At 37.4% G+C, this 16,631-nt stretch overlaps 2 protein-coding genes across 5 annotated transcripts; one reads left to right on the top strand and one right to left on the bottom strand.

The window, feature by feature from the left end:
* Positions 1–231: 231 nt before the first annotated feature.
* LOC142522301 (uncharacterized) lies at positions 232–15,752 on the bottom strand. Of its 3 annotated transcripts, none has more exons than XM_075625592.1 (8): positions 15,532–15,752; positions 14,401–14,650; positions 5,606–5,729; positions 3,623–3,963; positions 1,766–3,533; positions 1,145–1,401; positions 739–835; positions 232–600 (listed from the first exon to the last, which is right to left on the bottom strand). In XM_075625592.1, exons 1-7 carry the CDS (start codon positions 15,627–15,629, stop codon positions 764–766), a joined length of 2,910 nt encoding a protein of 969 aa, XP_075481707.1. In that variant the 5' UTR covers positions 15,630–15,752; the 3' UTR covers positions 232–600; positions 739–763. The 3 variants fall into 3 exon arrangements, with proteins under 3 accessions (XP_075481707.1, XP_075481706.1, XP_075481705.1); XM_075625591.1 differs by having other exon boundaries at positions 232–513; XM_075625590.1 differs by having other exon boundaries at positions 232–835.
* LOC142522302 (uncharacterized) lies at positions 5,742–13,337 on the top strand. 2 transcript variants are annotated; one of them, XR_012814440.1, is made up of 3 exons: positions 5,742–11,345; positions 11,422–12,466; positions 12,549–13,337. XR_012814440.1 is itself a non-coding variant. In XM_075625593.1 (2 exons), exons 1-2 carry the CDS (start codon positions 10,628–10,630, stop codon positions 12,021–12,023), a joined length of 1,320 nt encoding a protein of 439 aa, XP_075481708.1. In that variant the 5' UTR covers positions 5,742–10,627; the 3' UTR covers positions 12,024–13,337. The 2 variants fall into 2 exon arrangements, 1 of the variants encoding a protein (XP_075481708.1); XM_075625593.1 differs by having other exon boundaries at positions 11,422–13,337.
* Positions 15,753–16,631: the final 879 nt, after the last annotated feature.

Here is a 16,631-nt window from a genome sequence, read left to right as displayed (position 1 = left end):
TTTGAGTTAAATTAATATTTTTGACATAAAAATAAAAATAATTTCATAAATCGGATAAAAAAATTATCATATAAAATTGACTTGTGAGACGATTTACTTAAGAGTTTTTGTATTTTTTTAAACTGAATGTAGATATATAATTAAATATTAGCCCAAGATTTTGAGTTCAGAATGTCGTTTCTGAAAAATTTATAAAAGAACATAGAAAAATATGGACAATGAAACTAGAGCAAAACAAATCACCTCGTATATTTTTAAAAAAATCATGCAAATACTTGGGGACTGAAACCAGAGTACTGGATTACAGTTCACAAAACCAAGTACCCTGTCTCTCCCTAGTTGAACAATACACCAAACTTTCATTTAACAAAGCTTCAGAATTGAAGAAAATGTGGTGGGGGCACAAGGGTAACAGTTTATCAAATTTTGGTTTCGACTAAACCGAAAACCACGAAAAACAACAGATAACTTCTACACCGCATGAGCTCCGACTGATCTCTGGATGATCACAAGCTGCAAGCTCGTAAAAATTATCTTTGTCATGCTTCTTTACGAATCGAATACAGCAAATATTAGATATACCACTGTGGCACTAGTTACCTTGCAATGCCACGGCAGGAAAAAAATAGTTAAATTCAAGACAAAATGAAGTATGGTTAGCGATCAATTAAGAAAATAGTTCAAGTTTTTTCGATCCAGTTTTTTTCAGGAGTAGTTATCTATCGCCGAGGATGTTACCAAGTTTTGGATCTTTGTTCCAAATTCATTTTCTGCCACGGCTCTTGCTGAGAGACTGGCGCGCCAAGAGTTTTCGACCAGGAGTTAGATGGTCATCCTGCAAATTGTGCCAGGTGATAAAATAGTTTCCCACAAATACGAGGATGATGACATAGAGAGGCATGGCTAAGACAGGCTCTAGAGTACATATAATTTTCAGAATCCAGTTTTAACAAGCTAAAAAATCAAATCACTAATGCAGGCAAATGAAGACGGTGAAGTAAATCGCATGAACCTTATCGCAAATTTCTATTTCCACATCCTATCATTTGAGAAATGGATTTGTAATTTCTCGAAATTTTTACAGGTTATATAAATAGATGGGGCAACAGAAGCAGACCAAAAATAGGATATTCGAAACACAAACCTTATACATGGAAGCTGCTGATTCTGACTCCACCGTTTGGACCGGAATGTGTCCTTGTGCTTGGAAAGCATCCAAAGCATCTAAAGTCAGCTGCCAACCACAAAGCGCTAAAGAAACAGCAGTGGAACTAGAGCCGCTGCTGCTAGCACACCCTGCTGCCGCAACATCACCATTCACCCAAGGACAGAAGTAATTATGATGCTTGATTGGATCAAATTCAATGGCTTCATCATAGTTACTTTCGCCATTGGGAGGCCCTACCAACGATCCACATAACAAAAATATGTAAGGTACTAAGGTTGAGCTAATATCGACATAAAGGTTCCTATAATCAGCGATATAATATAAAAAGTAAGCAATTGATAATTGAAGCATATCAAGAACTGGCTTTGGTGCAACCATTCACAAGCACGATGCAGAAGATCGGGATCATACAACAAACATGGAAGAGTATCCAGAAAGTGGAACTTACCATCCGCGATCAATTTTTTTTTTTCAAACTTGGCTGCCTTAAAATGTGAAGATAATGGATTCTATTATCAACAGAATCCTACAAAAATCTGATCAATATATTACCCCTGCAGCAGTTAAATGAAGTTAGTCAAAAGTTTAACAACATACCTGTCTCACTTGCAACCAAATATCCAGATTCAACATATCCACCATCATCAGTTGTCTTGGCAGCCTGAGTAACTTCTTCCTTGGATGCTTCAAACCCAGAGCATAAAATGGCATTGCAAGAAACAGAAGGATGAGGACTGTTCTGATGGGGAGTGGCCATCATGCTACTGGTCTTTTCACCACTCTCAAAAGATTCTGCCTTGGCCGAGCCGATGATTTTGGAGCCACTATCCGCCCTTCCTATAGATCGAGACATCAGATCCTGACTGTCACCATGAGGATCCTCGCCATCCATTTCCTCGGGTACAAAATCACCCATTACGCCAGGATCTGGAGCAAATTCCCCTGTCTGACCCTGGGCATCTGTTATCTCAGCAACAGGTTCTACATCAGCGACAATGCTATCAGTTCGATAGACAGAAGCATCGGTTCCATGAATTTCAGCTTCATGGCTAGCGCCCATTCCAACACTTCCTCCGCTAATTCCAAAGCTGGGACCATCTCTCCCTTGTGCAGTAGCAGTATCCGCATTCACGACTTCTTCCTCGTTTGTGCTGCTAACACCCATTTCACCAGCACTTCTGACAACAGCCGGGCAAGTACTCTGCTGTGCTTGATTACTATAGTTCAATTCAGATGTCTCAATGGGATCTGTGTTCTTGACCGTAGATGTAGAAGGCAAATGTATGTCGTCGAAGTCTCCTGGAAAGTTCTCGACACTTTCCATAGAATCATTATCTGCGCTATGATAGATGGTGTCCATTGCAATAACAGAGGAGACATGTGTTGAATCTCTAGTGGATGGATTACCAATTAACTGATCGTGTCCAAGATCAAAAAAATCATCTTTAGGAGCATAATCGCCGAAACCAATACCAAACAACTGGCTAGGACCAGCACCAGAAGAAACTTTTGTGTACGATGACAGGCGGGGCCCAACGATATCGGAGTCACGAGAACGCTTTGAAGGGCCAGCAGAGTACTGTTTACCATCATTGACTTCATCACCATCACGGTCAATCACAGTTCCTTCAATGCTATCCGCCTGTTGCATAAATAATGGTGGAATGTCAACTGTGCTTCCACCTTCATCTATGTTCCGCTTGCGAGAACTGGGACCATGTGATTCGTATGAGGCAGCACGATCTCCAACCTCACTGCTAGAGGGTTGACCGGTCAATAACTCTCTGCCTATATGCACATGTTGGTATTGATTAGACACAACGGCCACGTTCAGCCGTGAAGATGACACCCCAGCTGATATAGTGAGATTCAGATCTACTCCGATATTTGACAACGATTTTCCTTCACCAGTTTCAGCTTCATCAGGGTCCTCTGCATGCTCTTTTCTGGTACCATCTGCAGCAACCCATCCACTAATGCCACTCGCTGCACTTATTCCGCGCGTCAGTGCCATCTTCTTGCTGGTTTCAGGAACATCAATATTATTGGGAACATAACAAGCAGGACGTGAGATAGTGAGGAAGTCCCAAATTCTAACTGTTGCACCACATAAGCTACAATCCAACAAAGGGGATCTCGATAGACCTTTAGACTTGTTAACAGTCATTTCATTTATGGTGTTATCCTTTTTTGAGGAAGAACACAATGCTTTCTTTACACGGACAGGATCACGAGGTGGACAGTGATATATTGATGGACCAATTGAGCATCCATTTCTAGCTGATTGAGCAGAATGTTCTTCACAATCCTGAACATTTGGAAGCCACCTCGGTTCCCATCCACACAGGCTTATTAACTTCTGAGCCTACAATATTAGTATAACGTCAATCAAAGGCCATTTGTCAGGAAGAGCGTAAAAACAAAATTAACCCTAAAACTCCATTCGTTAATTACTCGAGAGTATGTGAAAAAATCTTCTCTGGAGTTATCAGCTCCTAATAAAATCTCCAACTTAATGCCAGATTCACTGCCTGAAAACAGGGACTGAGCCATTAATCGATCAATTTCTGGGCCCCTTGATGCCTTCATTTGCACAATCGCAGATACAGCCACAACAGGAAGTGAGGTAAACTGGAGTAATCCATCACAACGGTCCTTGTAACCACCAATAAGTGCTGATGGTGGAGTTGGCGGGAACTGCACTAAACTATCTGCACAGCAGTTTCCTGTCCATGGACAAGTAATTTTATGCCCTTCATCAAGTCTCTTGGCAAATTCTTCCCCAGCACCATCAGCTACCACAGAAGACAAAAACATGAGTAGAGCAATGTGTAACTAACAGCAACAAAAAAAACCTTGTTTCTGGTCAAAGAAGCAACCAAAGCCTACTAAAGAAGATGATGAGTTGCTAAGAAATATAATAAGCAATGCAGAACGAGAGTATCACTAATTAATCTAATTCATATAATAACAAAGCTTGGGTCAAAGTTATAAGCATAAAAGTCCATCCCTCATCCTCATAGTAATTTTGCAGGCCATTGGAATCTTGAAACTATATTATCAAGGGAAAAACAAAGAAATTCAATGATACAAACCAAAAGACAAGCCAATTTGGTGCAAAAAAATAAAATTATTATCTTCAGGACAACCATCACCAGACAATGCCTGGCATTTCAGGAATTATATAGACAGTTTTTGATTACCAGAAAATTTAGGCCTAAATATATTATATTCTGGAGGCTAATGAATATTATTAGCTGGTGACAACAGCCAAATAAGGGATGTATCCCCTCTTCATCAACAAGGGACCTACTAGAATCAAAATAAACCTTTCCAAGTCATGGAATTTTCTATGTATATGACAAATTTGCAGAACACCAAGGCATTAGCTTACCTCTCTAAAAAAAGTTAAATAACAAATAGTAATGCCTATGAAATCTTGATTGCTCGATTTAGGGAGATTTAGTATGGAAAATCATGTTAAAATGGAAAGCAATTTGAGCACAGGCCAAGTTCCACAGTACAGTTCACAACTTAATTTAAAGAGAAAAAAGGGGGGTTCGGCTACACCTTAACAAGTGTACCGGTTCTTAGTGATCAGAAATAAATTTTAAGCGGTAAATAAGCAGCAGTGCTTCAGTACTCAGTTGAGCATCCAGTTTGCTTAGCTTCACTCTTTTCAGCCAATTTTAGCAGTCTTCTATAAAATAAGTTGTTCGAGTCATCTTCCACTTAGATACAGCACGCCAGGACTCCAATATCATTTACAGCAGCACAGTACCAACCAGCATACGAATTATACATATGCCAGGGGAACCTTACTAGCTGCAAGATGGAGACTGAGAGGTTTATAGGAACTGGGAAAACCATAAAAGTTTAAAAATATTGTCCAATGAACAAACTACACCCAATTGAATTTCCTCCACGATGATTGTTTGACTGGTTTGAACCCTGAGAGTCGGTTATACATCTAAGAGAATAGCCAAAATGACTGGGTAGCTCGTAGATGTAGAATAGCCAAAATGACTGTGTAGCTCCATGGTCACACAGAAAACTGATTCCCCAAACTGTGAGAATAGTTTCAGCTAAGAACTTGCATAATAAATCAGCAAATATTACATTGATCAAATACTTCTCCTTTTTCCCCTTCTTCGTCCTTTTTTTTGTGGGGAGGGTGGCAGTTCCGTAGACTTATGAATTTTCAATATTATAGTATAATTGGACTTGGCAGACACATGTTCAATATCTAATAAGGAATAGAACTTCTATGATTCAGATTAAACATCATCAAATTGTTGAAAAACTTTCTCAAATGAATCCTCGGACTTCATAATTTACTTGAACCTGGTCTACTACCAACAACAGAAGCTAAATAACAATCTAAAATCTTGCATATTTGAGGCATGCACATAGTCAAAATCTAACAGCATGAATCACCTTGGGAAGGAGTCCAGGTAGTTGATGAAACAAACTTCAAAATTGCACCACAAGATTCACATTCAATTTTATCAACTCCTGTACTCACCCAGCCTCTTCGGGCGCAGGCCAGTGAACCAGCAGCCTGATCAAGGTTGATACAAAGAAAATGACAGGTATAAAAGCTGGAGTATAGAAAAAATAGGCTAGCATTAGGAAAACTATACATGGAGAAGACCACACTAAAATGGAATTTGATGGGAGTGTGCTTATTTTCCTTCTGTTCCTATAATTTTAATCTGCTAGATTCACTAGAAATTAGTATCTTTTTGTGACCCAAACCCAGGCATAGATGGACTACATGTGTAGATCATCCTACTTCCAATAGGCTGATGAAACAATAGGCTGAGGAAACAATACTCGTAAAATCATTCTGACATAAAATTGCTGATTTATAATACTCACTACAATGTATCCTGTGGTTGTATCCAAAATTGTGTCTAGTTCAACTCGTCTCGAAGGTAAACAATCATCATCTCAACAATGTAGTAATGTAAGTAAACGGAAATGTTGGAAAATCTATCATGTTAGCTTTTTATAATTAATCATGATGATCCTATTTACATTAGGATTGTTATTTGATTTATTTCAGTTTACGGTCACGTATCACAGCCTGTTTAAAAGTTCTCTCTTTTATCATTTACACGTCAAGAATATATTGTGAATTAGCAAAGAAATATATATATTTTCACTTATTAAATCAATAAACATACATCAGTTTATGTACAAGTATATCACCCTTAAAGATAAAGAAAATATCCTAATCATGAATAAATTACGGCTACAATAAAATCCCTACAAGTTACGGATTATAATCAATCTAATCCCATAAAATCTGTATCAATATTCTTTCCAACAAATTCATATCTTGACACTCCCCCTCAAGTTGGTGAATGAATGACGTCATTCCAAGCTTGATAACCATTTGTTGGAAGGTGTTACTCGGTTGCCTTTTTGTAAGAATATCTGCCAATTGATCTTTAGATGAGATTCATAGTGTGCAAATCAGTCCTTTATCCAACTTCTCCTTTATAAGTGTCCTGAACTGTATTCATTTTCGCCACCGCAGCAAAAGTTATCACGTAGTCAATGCCATAGGTCTGAGTATATCCTTCCGAAACAATTGAGCCTTGTATCTTTCCACTTAACCATTTGACTTGTATTTATCAGTGAACACCCATTTACATCCAATCATTTTCTTCCCTTTAGGCATCCCAACCAAATCCCATGTTTTAGTTCATTCCATCGCTTCCATTTCTACTTTGATGGCATTCTCCCACTTCTCATTTCCTAATGCTTCAATTAAATTTCAGGGAACGGGAATGGAGTGAAGATTGGCAAGAACGGTTTTATGGTTTGGTGCTAAATTCTGGTAGGATAGGAAAGTATGCATGATTGAACCATAACTCGAATAGGAGAAGATCGAACATTCTTGACTAGAGTGTCAAGTCTTGGCCTTCTGGAATAAACTTGTAGTGGCTGCGTAATTGAGTTCCTCGTTCCTTTATCGTTTCGTTAAGGTTTGGATTACAATGAAAGCTGATGGCATAGTGATGGGATAGAAAGGCTAGGAAATTCAAAGGAAAACTTTTGTGTTCTCTAGTTTGCCCCTATTGTGTGGATGAATGTGAACAAACGCAACACTGCTGAAGATTCTTGGAATCAAATTGTTTAAGGAAGTTGGAAAGAATTTAGTGAGAGTTTCTAAAGGACTTTTAAAATCAAAGAACTTTTGTTGGAAGTCGGTTTATGAGATAAGCTGATGTGAGGACAACTACTCCCCATAATTGCTTGGGGACATTTTTGTGAAACAAGGATGCCCTCATGACATCAAGAAGGTGGCCAATTTTCCGTTCAGCTACCCCATTTTGTTTGGGGGTATGAACACAAGAAGATTCATGAATAATCCCTTGTTTTTGGAAGAAAGGTGAAAGAGTTTGATTGAAGTAGTCCCTGGCATTATCGGATCGAAATTTTTTTATTCCAACTTCAAATTGAGTTTTGACCACGTGATAGATATTTTGAAAAATGTTGCTGACATCGGACTTATATTTCATGAGATATATCATATATCTAAGTCACTCGGGTGCGGTCATCGATAAAAAGCAGAAATCAACTTGCCCCAGAAACATTAGATTTGACGGTCCCCAAATGTCGCTGTGAATAAGAGAAAATGGAACAAAAATCCTTGTTTTACAGTTTGGAAAAGAGGAACGCTTGCCTTTAGCAAGCTCACATTCAGTACAATGAAAATTCTTAACTAAAGACTCATTAACCAATGATGCAAACATAAATTTCAGAACATGAATTGACGGATGACCTAAGCGACGGTGACAAAACCAAACTTTATCTTTATTTGGAATGGCAGAAAAAAACGATAAAGGACAGGAACTCGCAACAGTGTGCATACTTTCTTCCAGATGGTAAAAACCTTCTTTTTCACTAGCATGTCCAATCTTCCTCTTTCATTGAATGTGGGATTTGGTTTATGTTCTTCATTGCCTGAAAGACCATTAGACATATGGGCTTGCCCTTTGTCCTTCTCATCCTTGCTGAAAAAATTCTTGTTCAGATTTGGAAGTCTCCCATTCAATTTTAAGCAAGTCGTTTTGGTATGGCCTGATCGCCTGCAGTAAGTGCACCAAAGAGAATCCTTTGACTGCTTGAATGGTGGCTTCGACGACCCTGTAGGCCTATTGTCTCCTTCAAAGGGCTGTTGACAGACCGATTATGTCACTAAGGTCGATCCATTCGAGGCATGATCTTCAAGCATACCACTTCTACGGATGATGGAGATGGCTTCGTGTACGGACGGTAAATCTTCCTTCCCAAAGATCTGTATCCTTATTGTGAGAACCCAAATTTCCAACAGTAGCTTGCATTTTGCAGTAGCTAGCAATATTCAACAGCAATGCAAAAATTTCAGCAAAAGCTAACAATTCCAGCAGCAACTAATATTTCAGAAGCTAGTATTTTTCCAGCAGATAGAATCCAGCAGCAGAAGAGTTCAGTAGCGAGATTCTAGCAGACAGCTACTGATTACGCTTATGACTTGTAACTGAAGTATTTAACATGGAATAAAGGTTGTTGATGGCATATAATGGCAGATTATGGCCATTAATTGGGAGGCTAACAGTCAGAATTTTGCCTATATATAACACCCTCAAATCTCTGAAATGGTGTTACACAAATCTTGAGTTATCACTTGAAATTCGAGCAGTAAAATCCAGTAGCGAGAGCAAGCAAATTCCAGAATTCAACCGAAACTTTTTAGCAAATTACTGTAAGTGGGCTTATGTATAAATATCTTGAAACCAGTTTGATAATTTCTGTTTTGGAAGAAAAGTATATGTATTTTTGATTTCTGATCTCTGATTTTTGAAGCACTGAAAGCTAGTGAACTAATGGTAGCAATATATATTCTGAAATATTCCTGATTACCGATTCCTGATTACTGGCCTTCACCCCTTAGAGGAGAGAACATATAGGGGACTGATATCAGTTAGACATGAAATTCACAAACGTGCTCAGTGCTTGTTTGCTAAATTTTAAGTTCTGGTTTATGTTCTGAAATCTGTTATTCCTGAATACCGGTTCATGTTCTGAAAGTAAGAGTTTCTGTATATTATTTGTATTACAGTTTCTATTGTAAATTTTTGAAAACTGGGAGCTATTCCCGCTTCCGTTTATTGATTGACAACCATATCACTCACCCACCAAACCCATATCAGATAAGAACAAGGAAGAATTGTTAGAATAAGAAGAGCTGAATCAATTCTGGGGCTGGTGAAGAAGACTGTTATTTTTCAGTTCTAAATCATGTTTTCCGCTGTATCTGTTGAACATTGTTATGTCTGGTTTTACATTTTCGCTATAAAATATTAGTTATTTGAGTTTGTATCAGACAATGAAATATTCAGTATTATGAATAAAAAGACTGGTTTCTGAATTTTGTACTTCTGAGACTTGTTGTTTTCGAATGTAAATTTGAGAGAACGCCGGTGTCGACCAACCCCGTCTCTGGGGCGTGACACTTACAGCATCAAATTCAATATTAAGCCCTGCAAGGAAATCATAAATCTGTTCTTCTTCAACAAATCTTTTGAGAACAGTAGCATCTGAACTGCATTTCATCTCGATACATTGACAGTGGTCCAACTCTTGCCATAAGCCATGTAACAGATTAGAATATTCAGTTATGGTATGGGTCCCTTGCTTAGTGACCTAGATTTTAGTGCGGATTTAATAGATCTGGGATGCATCATGAACTTTTGAATATGGTTGCTTCATAGTTGTAAAAAGCGCTCGCCTTGCTCGCTTAAGCGCGAGGCAAGACGAGGCGCTGTAGATGCGCTTCAAGAGAATCTGAAGCGCATCAGGTTGAGAAAGCCCACGCCTCATTGCGCTTCAATTTTGTTTGCTGGGCGAGCGCTTGTGCGCTTCAGAGAAGCTGCAGGCTTTTTTATGTTTTTTAAGACAGCCCAGGTCCAAAATCCAATTTTAAGCCCAGCCCAATTGTAAATTAAATTGTCTGAGAAATAAGAACAGCGATACGTATCTTCTCTGCCTCTCCAGTCTCCAGTGGTCTGCGTCTCTTCTCTGCCGTCGCCGTTGCCGCCGCCGCCACCTTGATGTTCCCTTTTCTTTTGCTATTCAAAAATTGGTAAACCCTAAGTTTAGGAATTTTGTAAAAAATTTTAAATTGTGTTTTTTTATTTTTAATAATTTAATATGTGATTTATATTTATATTTCAGTATTTAATCATGTCAAACACAACGATTCCATCAAATCGAAAGGATATTGCTTGAAATTATGCAACACTTCCGGATCCTAAAAATCCAAATATCGTATGCTGTTGTTTTTGTGCCAAAATAACAAACGGTAGGATTTATCGGCACAAGCTACATTTAGTTGGGGGCAATAGAAATGTGAAAGCTTGTCCGAAGTGTCCGGAGCATGTTAAGGAAGAAATCAAAGAGTTCATGCAAAAAAAGTGTGTTTTGAAGAATCAAATGGATGATATTCCTCATTTAGATGATATTGTTGATTTGGAAGAAGATGAGGATGATGATGATATTCAAACTAAAATGAAAGGGAAACGACCAATGTCCGGCCCTACGGTGCAGGGTAAAAGGTGTAAACAAGCAGGGCCTATTGATCTTTATTTTGCGAAAGATGTAGAAGAAATTGTCAGACAGAGACGTGCGAAAAATAAAGGTCAGTTTGATGAAAATAAGAAGAAATTAAGAGAAGATGCGGTTCAAAAATTTGCTACGTGGATGTATGATGCCGGAATTCCTTTCAATGCTGTTAAATACGATTCTTTGCAACCCTGCATTGATGCTATTGGGACTTTTGGAGTGGAAATGAAACCTCCATCATATCATGAAGTAAGAGTTAAGTATTTGAAGAAGGAGTTGACAAATACGAACATGTTTCTCAAATCCCACGAAGAAGATCATGCTAGGTATGGTTGTACAATCATGGCAGATGGGTGGACGGATAAAAAAAGTAGAACTCTTATAAATTTTTTGGTAAATGGTCCTAAAGGAACTATATTTGTTGAATCGGTGGATGCTTCAAGTGATTCTCACACTGCTGACAAGATGTATGAGTTACTTTCTAAATTTGTGAATCGAATTGGAGAACAGAATGTGGTTCAGGTTGTAACAGATAATGCAAGCTGCAATGTTAGAGCTGGTAATATTTTAAATTGCAAATTGAATTTATAATCTGATTTTTCGATTTTTAAAGTAAATTTACTTCATTTTTTCAGGTCGTCTTTTGGAAAACAATTTTCAACACTTGTATTGGACTTCATGTGCAGCTCATTGCTTAGATTTGATGCTTGAGGAAATATTCAAAATTCCTAACCTCAAAAAATTGCATGAACGGGCATTGATGGTGAATGGCTATATTTACAATAGACCACAATTGTTGAGCATGATGAGAGAGTTTACTGGTCAGAGAGACATGGTAAGAACTGCAAAGACTCGTTTCGCAACCGCTTTTTTGACTTTAAAGCGGTTTCAAGTTCAACAAGCAAATCTGATAAAGATGTTTACATCTGAAAAATGGGCAAAAAGTCGATATTCTAGAGAGGCGGCTGGAAAACGTGTTGCAGAAGTGATATTGATGCCTTATTTTCGGAAAACTACAGTTTTTGCATTAAAAATTGGCGGCCCATTGCTGAAAGTATTGCGGCTAGTAGACGGTGAAAAAAGGTCCCCAATGGGTTACATCTATGAGGCAATGGACAGAGCCAAAGAAGCTATCGCTGCATCATTTAACAATAATGAAGAAAAATATCGTTGTATTTTTGAAATCATCGACAAAATATGGAACGTTCAACTCCATCATCCTTTGCATGCGGCTTGATATTTCTTAAATCCTGAGTTTTTTTACTCAAATCGTGACATAGAAAATGATGAAGAAGTGTTGGAGGGTCTGTACAAATGCATAGCTAGATTGGTGCGAGGTGAAGATTTACAAGATAAGATTACAAATCAATTGGATAAATACAAAAAAGCAGAAGGACTTTTTGGTTTACCCATGGCTATTAGACAAAGAGGTTCAAAATCACCATGTATATAATATTTAGTGCAATATTAATTTCTTTCTCAAACATTACTTATAGTATAGATACAAACTTTGAATGATAAGAAATTTAATCTTATATTTTTTTGTGTTTCAACTTTCAAGCTGATTGGCGATCTTCTTATGGTGCATCAACACCTGAATTAAAAACATTTGCAATGAAGATTTTGTACCTCACATGCTCTTCTTCAGGTTGTGAACGTAACTGGAGTGTATTTGAACATGTAAGTCAGAAGTTTTTTTTACATATTAAATTTTATATTATGGAGTATGAACCTAACTTCTTACTTTCTATTTTTTTGGCAGATACATTCTAAAAAAAGAAATAAGTTGTCTCAACAACGATTGAATGATTTGGTATATATCAAATACAACAGAGCGTTGAGGCGAAGATATGCCATGCGAGATAAGATTGATCCTATTTCTTTGTCTGAAATAGATGATAGTAACGAATGGTTGTTGGGAAAGTTGGATGATAGTGATAACGAGAATGATGATAACGATTTGGTCTTTGAAGATGATGATTTGCGTTGGAGTGATGTAGCACAAGCGGTTGGGGTTGGTGAAAGTGCATATGACTTTCGATCTCGAAATGCATCTACTTCAAAAAGAGCGTCATCATCCACTTCAGCAAAAAGAAAGCAATCTTCAGCTCGAACTAGTCTTGTGGATGAAGTGGATGAAGAAGAGATCAACATTGATGATGAAACTGAAGAAGAAGAAGATACCGATGGATACAAATCAAGTGATGAGGCTGATGACGTAGATTTGGAAGATGAAGATGACGATTAAAATGACATTTGATGTCTCATCTATCACATTTTGAAAGACTTTTTATTTATTTTGATTTTTTTGATAATATTTTGTTTATTGTGGCGTGACGTAGATTTGGAAGATGAAGATGACGATTATAATGACATTTGATATTTCATCTATCACATTTTCAAAGACTTTTTATTTTATTTTGATTTTTTTGATAATATTTTGTTTATTGCGCTTTTTTCCGTAAAGCGTGCGCTTCGCGCTTGAAGCCCCAAGACAGTTGAGCGCTTTTTTGCGCCTCGCGCTTTTGACAACTATGGGTTGCTTGATGGAATCCCATATTTCCTTGGCTGTACCAAAGAACAAGCATGTATCACTTATTTCTGGAATCATCGAGTTCCACAACCACGACATCACTAGGGAATCTGTTTCATCCCATGCTGCAGAGTTCGGATCTTTTGAATCAGGCCTTGTGCCAAGTAAATGGCTCAACTTTCCTCGTCCCTTCAATGTTGTTCAAACAAGTTGCGACAAATTCAAATAATGTTTCCATTCAATCGATATGCACCGTGAATATTTTGCAAATCACCCATCGAAACGATGGCTGAATGCTCAGAGGAGTGCACGTCGGCTTCGGATTTTTTTCTAGTATTGTTCGCCATAATTGATAGAGCAGAAAACTAAGAAATCGGATGATTCTCAAGATCAGTCTGATGTTTCTGATACCATGTGAATCAACAGAGAAAAATATATATTTTCACTTATTAGATCAATGAACATACATCGGTTTATATACAAGTATACCACCATTAAAGATAAGGAAACTATCATAATCAATAATAAATTGCAGCTACAATAAAATCCTAACGGGATTACAATCAATCTAATCCCATAAATTATGTATCAATATTATTTCCAACAAATCCATATCTTGACATGCACATTTCTAAATCTTCAATTTTCACAAATAATAAATAAGTTAAAAGGGAAAAGCATTCGGTTCATTATACGTGGAACCCATAATTGTGCTAAGTTCAACTCATCTGTGAGGTAAGAATTCCTCACCTTGACAATGTAGTTATATAAATAAGCAGAAATATTGGAAAAACTAGCTTGTTAGGTTTGTTGTCATTGATTACAATTATCCTGATTATGTAAGAATCTTTATTTGAATTATTTCAAATTAAAGTTAAGCATCATAGCCTGTATCAAAGTTTAGTTTTATCATTTACAAATCCATAATGCACATTCCTAAAACCAATTTTTGAAAACACAAATATGAAATACTAAATGAAAGGGGAAAACGCAGTTGCTCGACTGTATGAAAAAAGTATGACAAAAAGACCGGGATTTTTAATATGCCAACTGCCAGATAGTCAAGCAAGCAAGTGCAAACCTTAGGCTTTCCAATCCAATTAGAAGGTTTGAATGTCGACAGGCGCCTTAGTAGATCACCCCTTTCCCAGGGCCTGCAGGAAGGCTGCGATGAACCAAGAGCAGAACCACCAGCACTCGTGCTCAAAGATGTGTACATGGGCTGTGAACATGCACGAGAGAGGGATCCCCCTTTCGAATTCTGCCCTTGATCAAACCAGTCCGTGCTTCCAGCATTAGTAGGAACAGCAGGAGATGATGCCCCTGCAGAACTGTTAAAAAAAAGAGCAAAACAAATATAAACTAATGGTGAAGTACGGAAATAATCAAGTTGAGAAAGCTAGTAGCTTGCAATCATAACCTATTCAATAAATTCAATCTTAACCAGAAATCCAGAATAAAGAGCCAACTTGTCTCCTCCTTTTTCAATAATTAACCATCAATCTCCGCAACATGGAGAGATCAGTGCTTTAGGCAAAGGACACCCTCCTTCACTCAAGCACATCTGGTATTATTAAGCGACCAATCTAAACACAAATGGTTGAGGAGCAAAGTTTCTTAACAAACTATAAGCAAACTTTGAAAACTCATTCCAAATGCGTGTCAAAGTTTGCCTTAACTTGAAAATGAAAAGCCACGCTTGATCCTTTTAAGAAATTATGAAGCTTGAAATCATCACCGTATGCATTTAACATTAAGCCCCATTTTGACATTAAACGTTACCCATTTAAGTTATCCTGAACACAAGTTGAGAGAAAAAGGTAAACATGAAAATGAAAAAATTTCTCAGAAGAAAACGTTTTATCTTGGAGTCAACCAAATGGAATTCATTGCAACTTTAATTGTTGAGAATAATTGGGGGGAAAAAAACAACTACTACTAAATTTGCACCAAAACGCAAAAAATCCCACCGACAAAAACCCCATATCTAACTAGATCCAAAGATTACCAAGAAACCAGTAACACGAGCAAAAAGCTCACACTCTAAAACCACAAATCTTCGAAACAGAACGCACAAAACATCTAAACAGGCCACTCGATCGCCTTCTGAAAAATTAAATAATCATCCACAACTTATTGAAAAAAACCCGCAAAGCATGATAGACGACTTTGGGAGCAGAAGGGCGAGGCGAGGTCAGTCAAGTAAATTCACCTGGCGGCGGGAGTCGGAGTCGGGGGAGGAGATCTGGGCGGCCACAGCGAGTCACCGGTGGAGCCTATAGCCTCGTCCTTCATAACGTCTCTGTGCATACGTATAGCCGTAAGTATATGTGCGTGAGTGTTGTGGGTGTGTGGCCTCTCTCCACTTTGGTTACGTACTGCGAGAAAGAGACCCAGAGCAGGGATTCATGTGTAACGTGACCACGATCCGTTCAGAACCGTGACTGTTCAAAAAGGCGATTTTTGGTGTAATTTTCTTTAATCGTACCGGTTCGGTTCATGAACTGTCAGATTACGGTTCCTGATACGGTTATGGTTAATCAGCTATTACGATTACCGTTCAATCATTATAATTGTAAAATAATTTATAATTTCGGATCTAATTTTATTTTTAAAATATCATTTTTAATGCAAAAATTATTTTACAATTACAACAAACTAGTTTGAAACACTTTGATTTCTAAATAGGATAAAAGAGAAGGAAGAGCTTGAACTTTGAACTTTGTAAGTTGTCTGAGCAGAAAAATCAAATCTCACGTAATTTCCTAATTTTTAACCTTTTTTACTTTTAGAATCGGAGTAGCTCAATCAATTCCATTACTTATTCTCGCAGTAATAGTTCATTCGTTATCAAAATCTTTGTGTTTCAAGCCTGATCTCGTTCTTTGTATTTTTTTTTACGGCTTGTGTCCAATCATCTAACAATGTTTGGACTTCCAAAAAATCTGAATTTTGTTTAGATCGTCTCGCATACAGAATGTTACCATATGCACTAAATATTTGTCCCACAACAACAGTTGGCATGTGACAAGTTAGGATATCATTTGCTATGATTGATAAAATTAGGAAACTTTTAAAATATCGCATTCGTGTTCATCATCTGTTTCACTGAAATCAAAAGCTTTCGTAAAATAATTTTTAAGTTTTAGTCAGGATCTTGACAATCATTTTGGGTCTTTAATATTTTCTTTTAATATAATTTGTACTTTTGTCGATTTATAACTACTAAGAATACTGATTTTAGTGTTTTGTGATCCAAAACCATTTTTTAAAGTTTTTTGATACTCAAAGTATTATGACTAGCAGTAACAA

This window comes from Primulina tabacum, chromosome 13 (genome assembly GCF_025594145.1).
Source record: "Primulina tabacum isolate GXHZ01 chromosome 13, ASM2559414v2, whole genome shotgun sequence".
NCBI classification, from domain to species: Eukaryota; Viridiplantae; Streptophyta; class Magnoliopsida; order Lamiales; family Gesneriaceae; genus Primulina; species Primulina tabacum.
Note: the sequence above shows the minus strand (reverse complement) of the source record. Positions and strands in the feature narration are given on the sequence as shown.

Bases quoted from the DNA above. Each gene is read 5' to 3' on its own strand.
- LOC142522302 (XM_075625593.1), top strand. From the start codon at position 10,628: ATGCAAAAAAAGTGTGTTTTGAAGAATCAAATGGATGATATTCCTCAT. The intron at 11,346-11,421 runs GTAATATTTTAA...TCATTTTTTCAG, and splicing joins AAGCTGCAATGTTAGAGCTG to GTCGTCTTTTGGAAAACAAT.
- LOC142522301 (XM_075625590.1), bottom strand. From the start codon at position 15,629: ATGCACAGAGACGTTATGAAGGACGAGGCTATAGGCTCCACCGGTGAC. The intron at 1,402-1,765 runs GTATGTTGTTAA...GATCGTTGGTAG, and splicing joins TTTGGTTGCAAGTGAGACAG to GGCCTCCCAATGGCGAAAGT. The intron at 836-1,144 runs GTTTGTGTTTCG...CACAATTTGCAG, and splicing joins CAGCAGCTTCCATGTATAAG to GATGACCATCTAACTCCTGG.